Raw genomic sequence first — 13,128 nt, forward strand, 5'->3', positions numbered from 1 at the left:
TGTGTGTTTGTTTACTGTCTTTTATTTCACATTAAAGTGGTTTTGAGAAGAAGTCAATCATGTTAGCAGGTAAAGAAGCCTTACATACTAAGCCTACAAACTCAGACATTCAGAAAAAACTTAGGCTATTTTTTGGTATGGTCTTTTTCAGTTCTTCATTTTGCTTCTCATTTTTCACTTTTTCACTTAAAAATGTAAATCATTAAGATAAGGGTAGTCATTGAATGATATCTTTATTTCTGATCTATCTGCAATGTCTTCAGATCGTCTTGGTTCTTGTGGTTTATCTTCAGTATCTTCTGTTCACTGTGGCATTAACAAAAACCTCTCCTTCGTTTCCAAACTTCACAAAAGAAGCTGAATGGAGAACACTGAAGAACTGACTTGACCACATATACATTCATTCTTTGTTTCTGGGTTTGTATTGTTATTTCACTTCTTCTCATATCATACTGACTGCACTTTATGTTTTTTGTTGAGATCCAGTACACCACATCCTGTAGACAGTATCAGCAAATTGACCCTTGATGTTCTGCACACATGTAAATGTGAATTCAGAGAGAGATTTTAATGTTCAGATTGTGTATTCATTCCCTGTTAGTAACCTACTTAACTTTGGCGTGACATTTTACAAGACAAATTGATAATTTTTTATTTGATTATTTTGTGACTCACTGCTGTTGACATCAACGGGCTTGTCCAAATACCCACACTTGCGGTCCTTGCACTTGACCACTTGTCTACTTACATGACGTATTTCCTGTATTTGGCCCAAGTGTTCAAGTGGGGGTGAAGACCACAAGTGTGTGTGATCTTTTCATGCAAATGCAAGTGTTTACAGAGCTTTATTTAGATTTTCAATCCTTTGCATTTTAAAATAAACTTCTAAATGTCTGTTCAGTACAGATGACACACTTGTGGTGTCTTGATTTATTTCCAGAACATGATGGGATACACTTAATACCAGTCTGGAGAGGTTAAGGTCAATTTGGCGTTTTTTTTTTTTTTTTTGGACAGGCCCAACATATATAAGGGCTACATGTTCACCAGAGCAGAGAGGACCAATCAGAACACAGGACAAAACAGACCCAGGTGGTCTGAGGCATAAAAACATTAATCAATAACAGCACCCACACCTCATTATTTAAAACAGTGACGAGGGTTGGAAAGCCTTCAGATGAACATTCTAATGTTAAAATTATTATAAAAAGATGTACATCTTGAATACTTTATTTTTAAAATCACTAAATATTAATAATAAAAAAAGCTTCCAATAGGCCTATGCTGTCATAGTTCAAAAACTGCAGTAGGTCTATATTACCATAGGCAGTAACTGAGAGCTAATAAGGGAGTATATTGAGAAATGGCAGTAATAGAGCAAACAGGTTACATCCTTTAACCACGTGATGGCGGCACTTGACTGTTTTGTGCTGTTTCGGCCATCTCCTACATGGCTGACTTGAGACGGAAGAATACGACACATTCGGTAAGTAACCGATGCTCACTGGTTTTGGGGGGCATTAGGGGAATTTTTATAGCCTAGTGTTAACAGAGTACGCTAAATAACAGACGAGAAGATACGTCTTTACCAACCGCTCAGTCGCTCTGACTGGCACCTTTTTATTAAAACAGAAAAACACGTGCATTCATTCAGTCACTGATTAGGTCACATGACATCTAGTGACATGACACATTAGACATCTGGATTGCCTGTCCCAAATAGAAAACAAAAATACAAATACAAATGAGAGCATACTATTTCTACATGTCAATATATATACACTGAACAAAATTATAAATGCAACACTTGTTTTTGCCTCCATTTTTCATGAGCTGAACTCAAAGATCTAAGACTTTTTCTATGTACACAAAAGGCCTATTTCTCTCAAATATTGTTCTCAAATCTGTCTAAATCTGTGTTAGTGAGCACTTCTCCTTTGCCGATCGTTAGCTCTGTGTATAAGCTAATTACTCTAGACTTCCCTTTGCCAGCATAATATTCCCGAAGAATCTTTAATGCCGCTCTTCCATCGTCTGCTGCTTCCCTCATAACCAGCGACAAACTTTTGTCATCGAGGAACTGTATCAGCTCTGCATAGGCGTCGGCGTTTTTCGCCGTATCTTCCTCGTCTTCCTCAAAAGACTCGCTTAAAATAGTCTCTTTCAGTCCTTGCAAATAAAGATGCACTAAAGCCGTTTTAAATGGCGACTTTCTGGAGAAGTGCACTGATTGAGAAACGCCATCATCTGTGCATTAGGCAGGCTACTAATTACAAGCTGCAATGAAACACAACAATAGCCTACTTAAGAAAATGTTTATTTATTTACTTATTCATTGTTCATACATACAGTTCCGCCGCTACGGTCTGAATCTATAGTGTGAAACAAACAGCGTCATCGGTAAAGTCCGAATCTCGAATCAGTGATTCGAATGAGTCGGTTCGTTTTAGTGAATCAAAACATACAGCGCAACCATTGTAGTCCGACACCAGAACGAATTAATTCATGAGTCGGTTCTCTCTAATAAATCATATACAGCTCACTGTGTCAGTACTGACTGGTTGTTCAAATGGCAAAAGAAAGACATAATCATAAAAAAGGGTATTTTTTTATTATAAAAGGAACAAACAATTCAAAATGCAATACAATTATAGAAAATATAAGATACAGATAAAGGGGATCAAAATCCAATAAAACAGACTATAACTGACATACAGGTATGCAGATTATATGGAAATGTTCAAGGAAAGGGCCACACACACACACACACACACACACACACACACACGTCTGGTTTGCTATCCTTGTGGGGACTCTCCATAGGCGTAATGGTTTTTCTACTGTACAGACCCTATATTCTATTGCCCCACACCAACCCTATGCCTCACAGGAAACTTTCTGCATTTTTAGATTTTCAAAAAACTTAATTCTGTATGATTTATTAGCATGTTTACCCGTGGGGACCTCAATTTATATCCCCACCATGACACGAGTCCCCATGAGTCTGTGTGTATTCAAGTCCCCACCAGAATAGAAAAACAGGTACACACACACACACATACACACACACAAAACACCTTTATATTAGAATTTCATATAGTCATTTTACATATATAGGCATGTAGCAGACGTTTATTAATTACATTTAACAGTATATTGTATATATTTTAAGGAAACTGGCATACAGAGAAAAGGGTGTTACCACTGATCTATAATAGAGATATATAGATGAGTGGGTGTTACTCAGCAATCTGCATTAAGAGAAAAACTGCACCATTTTTGTCCAGCAGGAACTATCTATGATATAGCCTACCCTACAAGATCCTACCCTACAAGATCTTACAGAGCTACAAGAGCTACTGATTTCCACATTGAGGTTTTGACCTTTACTCTCAAAATAAAGGAGCAGTTCTAGACATGATCTTTTGTAAAAGATGTTTTATGATTTATGCTTATGAAGTTTGACCTTTTTACCTTTAGTGAACCTCGGCAAAAACCACACAACACAAATAAAAGCAAAAAGGCATAGTTACCATGACCAGAACATCATTAAAAAAGAAATGTATCACAAAAAATATTTAACGTCTTGTGACGACACGTGCGTACACCACCTCATCCTCCTCTTTCTGAAAGAAATACAAATACAAAAGACACAAAATGCTTTAGTATAATAGCAAGATGTTTCGATTTTTTTTTTAAGAACCGTCTTTAACATTAAAGAAAACCAAAGAAATCCTCTCATACCACAACACTCACCACTTTTAAAACACACTTGAAAACATATTTTTCACACATGCATGCATGTTCAAGAGAGACAGCCAGGCTGTAAATTCCACTGTAAATTCTCCTGAAGTAATTAAATTAAATATACTTCAAATTTTCACATATTAAAAATTTCTATCTTTGGTTACCCTGATTAAAAAAAAATCTTAAAACAGCCTCAAGTGGTTAGCTGGTCAAGAGCTGAACATCATCTTAACATGAAACACACATGAATCAGCTGCCCATCAGAAAAACATCATTATTATTATTATATTTTCAGCAGGGTGTAGCTCATTAGTTTAACATGAGTCAAATGAATAACTAATATGGAAGAGCTTAAAAAACTAACATCAAGCATCTATTTCAAATAGAACATAAAGATATGCTGGAATTACACCTCAGACCGCAGTAAAAAAGAAAAAAAAAGGGCCTTGTTATGCACAATCAAAATTTTATGTTTCTCTCATATCACTGTTTTGACAGCAGTCATTTTTAGTTAATATAACATATTAATGTTATATTGAAAATTTGACTCTAAAGTAATATTTCTAATGAAGGCTGGAATATTCACACTCTTATACACACTCTTTTTCTCTCACAGACCATTTCTTTCACAGACAGTTCTGTCTTCACAGTGTTTTGTTCCGGAAGTCCACAGTTTCCTGTGGAACTGTTTAACAGTGTCTGTTTTATGCAGAAACACCTTGAGCTATAACGTTTTTAACAGTAGAGTATGAACCCTTATTTTGTAGAAAGTACACTATATTTGTGCCGTTTGCCAATAAATAACATTTTATTTTCAAATGGCTTCACACTGTACACACTTGTGCTATTTTAGTTTGTTGCATATAACACATTTGTCTGAATGCCACAGAATGCCCAGTGGAACTTTTTTTTATTAGTATATAGTCTATCACTGCCATATACAGTAAATGTCTGTACAGTTGGTTAACGTCAGTGGTGCCTGTTTAATTGTAACTACATTGTCTGTCAACAGCATGGACCTGTTAACATTTCAAAAAGCAGAATATTAAATACCCACATTTTGAATGTTACTTTTGCAATAAACCAACCAACCATTTTTAAAAAATGGAAAACTGGAAGTGACACTATTTAACAATTAAAACATAAAATTGCAGGTAAATAAATAAACAAATAACTTTTTAATAGACATTTTAAACAATCTATGTATTTCTAGTTTTAAAATGTAGTTAAATAAAATTATAAAACAATAAATAATGAATAGACATTTAAAACGGTTACTTCAAAACATTTCTACATAACTAAAAAAAAAGTAAATTAGTAAATATTTTTTTATTAAAGCACATTTTAAATTGCATTTAAAGGACATTTTTACTGATTGACAGGTTCAACAAGATTAGTGGTGGGCTTTAGGGATAAGTACAAGTAACATTCCAATAAGTTAGTATCCATTTATGATTTCAAAACACATCACGCTAAATATGTAATTATATGAAATACTGCTGGCAAACAATATATGCCACAATACAGTATAAATATCATTTATAACACATTTACACAGTGCAAAGGAATTCTGTTTTTGCTTGCACTTAGTGCAAACACCCTTTGCCTTTTATTTATCTATTTGTCAATATAATTAAAAAAATGCTATAGGACAGTTCACTCATGGGGAAAACTAATCAAACTTTGACTCAATTTTAAGAAGCACCCTCTCTCCCATGTGCCACTCAAAGTAGATGTAAGATGGACTGTAAATAGACTGTAAGAAAGACCATCCATGCGGTCAGGAAATCTGTTTTTAAAATTACTTTTAAAAATTTTTTTGTGAGACTTAAATTACAATAATACAACAACGTCTTTCAACAACTTAGTCCATTAGCAGTTAGCCACTATAGCTATCACCAGCAGCTACTGGTGAATAGCTGCTATTGAAAAGTTGAGAAAACTGATGAAGATGTGCTACCAGCAGTTAAAACTGTCACATTTCAAGTTAAAACATGAGTAGCTCATGTCGCGATATACAAGAGAAGCTGTCTTAATGCACTGCCTTAACATGAAATGTGTTAAAATCTTAGCTAGCATATCAGTGGTGGATCTGGGGACACTCTCCTAAGGCATAGTTTTAAGATGGGAAGCTATAATTACTATGACAAATGAAAATGAATGAATAATTACATAATAATTACAAAAGTACATTTATGGGGACAGGCAATGTTATAATGTTATTTTTTGTTTTTTTTATTTAAATGAGATAAAAGTGATTTCATATTTAAAGGCAGATTTTCTAATACTGACTGAAGTGTTTCTTCCACATTTTCTCACATTCAGATTAGCAGATCTCTCTTCAGCTTTTAGTACAGGAAACACAAGCATTTAGCAGGTAGTTTAACAGTGTTCGTCTTAGCAGAAACACTCTGAGCCCCAACACATGAACTGTTTACAGTTATTTTTGTGTGAAAATCTAACCTAATTTTTCTCTCTGGCATTTTGGACATCTAACAACTGTTAAGATTATTTTTCTGCATTACTATTGCTTGTAAGAGTCAAAGTAGTAGTAGTTATGTTTATTTGTGAATAGTGAATTGATAGTAAAAAACCTTTAAGCAATCTTCCAGAATACTGTAAGTCTGTAGGGGATGTCATGATACAATAAATATTATTTTTCATTATTATATTGTGTTGGATCTTTACATAAGTTCAGAAGTCAGATGTGTTTTTGTCCATGTTAACGGCTGTGGGGTTTGCTGCAGTTCAGATACAGTAGCTCTTTTCAAAGCTTAGTGATCTAGCCCAACAGTACTTTAAAAGCATCACAGCAGCACTCGTGACATGAAGGGTGTTCTTACAGTATAGGCAGCGAAGCTTTTATTAGATGCCTTGTTTGGGCCAAATGCTAAAAGAACATCACACTTATCTTTTGATAAGGCAGTTGAGTGCTTCACATCATGAGCATTTTTTGTATAACAGCATTAGTTCGATCAAATCAGTCCATTTCTGTTCGAATGTCACTGTGTAGACAGTGAAGCAGCTCACTAGTGTTCAGAACTGAGCATCGTGTTTTCTTTTCATTGCCCTCTCCAGCTTTTTATTTACACTGAGTTGCAACCAAATAAAAATGATTATATAAAACTATTATATAACCTCCTGCTTAATCATACAATGTTTGTACAGTGTACCTCTAACAAGAATGATCTTACCACTTTATGTGCATTTCTTTTGAAGAACGTTGGATCAGCATAAGTTACATCATCATGGGTCTGAACTGTTTCAAGAATAATGGCAGAAATGTTAAAACAGCAAAACTCTTACATTTTGTACTGATATCAATAGGTTTATGGGAAACACTTGCCCTGTTGATGTGTTTCTTTTTGTTTCTGGCAGATCCAGAAGATCCAGATTGCAGCTACTATCAACAGAGATCCAGCAGCAGCAGCAGAGATCAGTAAGAGTATGTTCAATAAGGGTATAAATGGTTCTGTAATGGACAACATGTCAGATCAATAACAAAAACTTTGAGGCATTAGCACTATATAAACATAATGTAGGTCTGAAACTGTAATGATAAAAAGAAACAGTCATAGTGTGTATTTACATATGTATGTGTAAAGGTGTACAAAAACGCAAGTGACATACCTGCACATGTGTGACAGAGTTTGCTGATGTCCAGATGTGTGGTCTCGTTGCTGATGGGATTGTTGAGCACACAGCTGTAGGTGTTTTTCTCCTGATATTCCACCTCCAGAGGTAGAGAGAGACTGATGCTGAGATCAGACACACTGATGCTGGACAATAAACTGTTTCCTTTGTACCAGGAGAGAGTCACATGACTCACATTCACCACTGAACACACCAGTGAACAATTCTGCTGTGATGATGACGATGATGAACAATGTGAAGAGTTTCTGGAGATAACAGGAACAGGAAGACGAGCTGGAAAACAGGACAAAATAAACAGAAATAAAGATGAAGTGAAATAATCATACAGAACTGAACTTCAGCAGCAGTGGATATCAGCACTATTAGAGATACTGAACCTGGAAGATGTGAAGCAGTTTTTGGGCCCAGGATCTGGGGGTTGGTTGTGGGTGCCACTGAATGGATTGATTAGACAAATTAGACAGGTCATATAAGTTTGATGAATTCTGCAACCCTATTATAAACTTACATGAAATAATAATGAACATTAGTATGTTTATTAATACAAACAAACATTAATACAAAAAGTGCATTGAAAACTGATCTATTGCCTATTCTCATTTCAAACATAAAAACATCAACTACAGCAGGCTATAAAGATGATTTAGTATTATTTACAATATGAATATGAAAGGGACAGATTACATTAATTCTCTACTTACCATAAACATTAACATTAAATTTCTTGATAGTCTCCTGATTCTTAATAGTGATAGTTAATTGATAAAGTCCAGAGTCTGTGATTCTGGTGTTTGTGATGGTCAGAGATCCAGTCTGATCCAGCTTCAGTCTGTCTCTGAATCTTTCGTCATTATCATATAGAGGATCATTCCTGATTGCTTTCTTTATTCTAGCTATACGTAGTTCTACAAAACTCCACTCGATCTCATCATATGTGTGTATACCGTTAACATCACAGTGTAGAATTATAGAATCTCCCTTCTTCACTGAAACGGACTTCACTTCATTTGTCTCAACACCAACCACACCTGGAGAACAATAAGTAACAATTAGTTTATTGTTGTTTAACCAGACGTTTTAGATTTTTCAACATTTAAAACGGAAATGTAATGTACAGCTTCGTAGTATTTTGACTTGAAAATTAATTTTAAGATTATAGAAAGACATACATCACATAACAGCACCATAACATTAATGCAAATTATTAAAAACATTACTGGCAAAATTACTATAGAACTGAACAAAGACTTGTGCCCTATTGAAATTATGCCATTGAAACAGAATAGTACAATCATACTGGATGAAACAAAGCCTGCTGGGTATCTTAGATAATAATGTTAGTTAAGAGAACATTTCATCAAGTAATAATTAATTGATGGATCTAAAGTGTTGAATAACAATCCGTCTTTCATGATCACAGTTCCAACTCAAAGATTTCACAGTAATATCACAGTGTGGTTCATTGTAAATTGTGAAACATATTTCTTTAGTAATAACACACATATAAAAAGCCTAAATATTAGCCTAAGTAGGATAAATTTGTCAATAAATAAACACACCTAACTTACCAACCAGATGCCACAAGCACAAACAGAACAAAATCAATATGTGAACCATTTTCTGTCGAACAGCTCACAGTGCACTTTGAAATATTAACACTGTCTGAACTAGGCACAGTGGAAATGTAGTAGTGGTGCTGGGCAAAAGCCGATAGAGAGAGTGTCAGAGCGCTGTCGCGCTAGCCAGAATGGGGACTTTTATTATGTAACGCGGATAGCCGGAAGAGACACTGTCCATTACTCGGAGATCGGCAGACTGCCTCCGCCGCTGCTAGTGATCGGGTTTTCTGCATAAACGAGTGCTGGAGACATGCATCATTGTTCATATCAGCCTCAGTTTGAATGTATCTTGTGTTGAGTGTGTCCTATACGAGTGAGTACGAATCATTAACTGATTGATGCTTGTTTTATCAATGATGACGCAGTTATTAGCTGTCCGATGTTGCATGGTAATGCTATTATCTACATGCTATTCTTGTAACATATCTGTTTATTCACAATGTTCGGAGTTATAATGTTTATAATGCTATAAGTCATGTGGATAAATAATGATTGTGAATGCACTGTTATACAAAGGGTTTATACATCATTATATTACTGTAAGAGGGGAGCAGCCTATAGTTGTATATGAATAATAATACTTGTAATGGTGGTTTCATTATATTGCTTTTGTTTCTTTCAGAGAAACCACACCCTCCACCACAATCATACATTTCATGCTTCAACTGATAAGCACCCAGCCCTCTCAAGAAGACAATATTCTTTAAAGACTGTGCTTAAGTTTCCCCTCTAACTGGCTCACGCCTCCCATCATTCTCAGCAACCCGTGTATGCTCATTTGCAGTGGTCCCGGAGTCCATCCTCGTCTCTATCACCTAAACCACTTTGTGTCCACTGCAGTCCTCAAGCTTTTGGTCCACATCTTGTTAGTAGACACAGACTCATGTCCATGTAAAGGCTGACTCCCCCTCTGAGTTGATCATATCGCATCTGTGAAAATAAACCTGTTCAAACTGATACTTCCCTCTGTGGTGTTCTGACCGACACACCTGGTTCACTGCGATTCAAACTAGCCCTAACAGTATCAGGTAGCTCTTCGCTACATTTGTGGTCCTTCGAGCCGGATCGTAGTTGTGCTGGGAGTATGCAACAGAGTGATGAAGCATCGTGGGCCCCCTCCACTCGGTCCAAACGTCAGTTAAGACAGCCATCCTATCTGAAGCGTCCAAAGATACGTGGCCCATCACGTGTCAGCCCAGCACCACACCTGCCTAGAGAGGAGAATCGGAGCTCACAGTCTCATGTGAAGTGAAGTAGACCCCCCGAGGCACATGACGATTATTCACCAAGCTCTGAGGAGAGCTATGATGACACAAGCCTAGGATGGCCACCTACCCCTATGCCCTACACTGAGGAGGGAGCTGAGCCAAGTGGGCTACACAGAGAGAGCATGCCGTACAGTTCCGCCTCACCTTATGACACTAGAAGGGAACCGCTTGAACTTTCGGCCTCAGCCAGAGAGTAAGGAGCAGCGCAGCGCGATCAATCCTTTGAGCAATGGCCAATGCCCCCCCTTCCATTACCAGATGACTCGTTAGTGCCAGAGGAAGAGGGGGGTGACGGACACCTGCCCCCTCCGCCATGGCCTTCCTCCGACTACCTTCCAGAGTCGGCAGCTGTCGAGGACCAGCGAGTGGTCATTGCCATAGACCGAATGATGAGTGAGTTACAGCTCATGAGAGACAGTGTGACAGCCAGCATCACAGCCCACACTCGTCCACATGTGACCCTTCGAAGCCTGAACCCCCCTCAACCTAGACGAGGTCCTGGACAGTATGATGCCTTGTCTTCAACCCCGAGACCAGGAACCTGTTCACCCATCTCACGTCCGCAACCCAGTATGTATCACACTAATGCAGGATGCTTAACTCAGCATCCAGTTAGGCCTGATATGAGCCGACTGCATGCCGCCAGAGGCAGACAGTTCTCGTCAGTATCCGCGAATCAGAGAAGAGGAGTGTATATATGGCCGGTGCCGAAAATTCCTCTGTTTATCCATAACGACCCAATGGAGTTTTCTCTGCTAAAATTAGCTCTGTCAAACCTGCTACCCACAGATACTAAAGAGCTTTTCAAGTATCAGATTCTTGTGGACCATGTGAAACTTGAAGAGGCCTGTCTCATTGCCGACTCCTTCATTAACTCACCTAGGCCATACACGGACACCATGGCAGCCTTGACTGAGAAGTTTGGCCAGCCGCACCACGTAGCCTTGACTTGGATTGCTGCAGTGATGGATTCGCCTGAGATTAAGAGAGGAGATATAGCAGCCTTCGAGAAATTCTCTCTGCACGTACAGTCATTTGTAGTTATGCTGCAGACATTAGGCCCAGACGGAGAAGTCGAGCTGAGATGCAGCTCACATGTGGCCCGTCTCCTTACCAAGCTTCCAACTGAGATGAGAGTGAACTTCAGGCGTATGATGTTCCACCGTCCTGGACCCACTCATACGCTGCTCGACCTGGCAGAATGGCTTCGATATGAGTCGTGGTGTCAAGGATATGACAACCCATCTGACATCCGCACCCCAGGGCTGTCCGGCTACCGAGCTGAGAAGCGACGAAGCAAGCCCGTAGCTACGGTCCTACATGGGGCTGAGAGCAACACGTCGAACCAAGCAACTAGACAAGAAGGTCAGAGTTCATCCGCGCTGAGATGGAAAGGCAAAGGGAAACCCTACTCTCCGTATTGCGAGGGTACAGAGCACTTCCTCAATAAGTCTCCGGCTATTCAGAGACTCACCCGAGAGGAGGTCATAGAGTGGATCAAAGTCAACAAGAGATGCTGGAGATGCGGGAGAGCACATCAAGCAGCGCAATGTGACCTCAAGAGGCTCTGTGATGTGTGCCAAGGAAAGCATCTAAGGGTACTGCGTGATGTCAACGCACGCCCCAAAGCTGAGCAACCGAAAGCTGAAAGCTGTCTTGTAAGCACATTACGGAAGTTCTGTACCTAGACAGACCATCGTCCCATGCCCGGGTACTGTTGAAAGTCATCAGAGTTCTCCTGCGCAACAGAGACAGGACACTAGACACTTATACGATTTTGGACGATGGATCGGAGCGGACAATGCTCCTCCCTGAGGCAGTTGACAAACTGGGCCTGCATAAGAAGCCTGAAGATCTCGCTCTCCGCACAATTCCACAGGAAGTTCAAACCCTGAAGGGAGCCGCTGTTTCATTCAAAATCTCATCCCCAACTAATCCCAAAAGAACTTTCCAGATAGTGGAGGCCTTCACTTCACAACACTTGGGTCTGGCAGACCACTCCTACCCCATCGCCAGTCTGAAGAGGAGGTACAAACACCTAGCAGAACTCCCCCTTGAGCCATTTGAACATGTCAAGCCGCTCGTGCTGATTGGTGCAGACTACCCCCATCTACTTACCCCTGTCGAGCCGGTGAGACTGGGCCCTCCTGGAGGTCCGGTGGCCATTCGCACGAGGCTGGGATGGACGCTCCAAGGACCTGCACACCTTACCCAGTGGACCCCGAGTATCCAGCAGTGTCTCCTCACTGGGGTCTCATTCCAGACGACAGAGCTGATGCAGAACGTGGAGAAGCTCTGGAAGATGGACATCCTGCCATACCAGAGTAGCAAACTGGCAGTGAGATCAAAGCAGGATAAGGAAGCGCTGGAGCACTTGGAGGCCAGGACGAGGCGAGTACAGGTTGCAGGTATCCTTAGATATGCCATGCCCCTGCTAAGGAAGCAAGGCGTTCCCCCACTCAGAGCTCCCAAGGAAGCCGTCCTACCCAGCCTCAGGAGTCTAGAGAGACGCTTGGCCCGGGATCCTCTACAAGCTGAAGAGTACTGTGCAGCGATTCGGAAGTTGTTGGAAGTAGGCGCGATCAGGAGGATAGACCCAGGCAAAGCCTTAGCCACCAATGAGTCATGGTACATACCGCATCACTTAGTAAGTCATAACGAGAAAAGTCGTTTGGTCTTCAACTGCTCTTTTCAATTCCAAGGCCGAAGCCTCAATGACACCCTCCTTCCTGGAACAACTCTGGGAGCCTCTCTTCTGGGAGTTTTATTACGCTTCAGGGAACATGCGGTGGCAGTTAGTGGAGACATCAGAGGCATGTTCCACCAGGTTCAGCTCTTAC

The 13,128-nt window shown here is 39.6% G+C and overlaps 1 protein-coding gene across 1 annotated transcript in view; it reads right to left on the reverse strand.

Moving 5' to 3' along the window:
* Positions 1 to 13,128, reverse strand: part of LOC107573999 (hemicentin-2-like) — a 28,499-nt gene that overhangs the window by 5,553 nt on the left and 9,818 nt on the right. Inside the window, exons 4-5 of the mRNA XM_016260469.1 lie at positions 8,103 to 8,429; positions 7,378 to 7,674 (exon numbers count right to left, since the gene is read on the reverse strand). Of these exons, the coding sequence (XP_016115955.1) occupies positions 7,378 to 7,674; positions 8,103 to 8,429 (624 nt within the window). The remainder of the gene's footprint in view (positions 1 to 7,377; positions 7,675 to 8,102; positions 8,430 to 13,128) is intronic.

This window comes from Sinocyclocheilus grahami, unplaced genomic scaffold (genome assembly GCF_001515645.1).
Source record: "Sinocyclocheilus grahami isolate Dianchi unplaced genomic scaffold, SAMN03320097.WGS_v1.1 scaffold2087.1, whole genome shotgun sequence".
Taxonomy (NCBI): domain Eukaryota; kingdom Metazoa; phylum Chordata; class Actinopteri; order Cypriniformes; family Cyprinidae; genus Sinocyclocheilus; species Sinocyclocheilus grahami.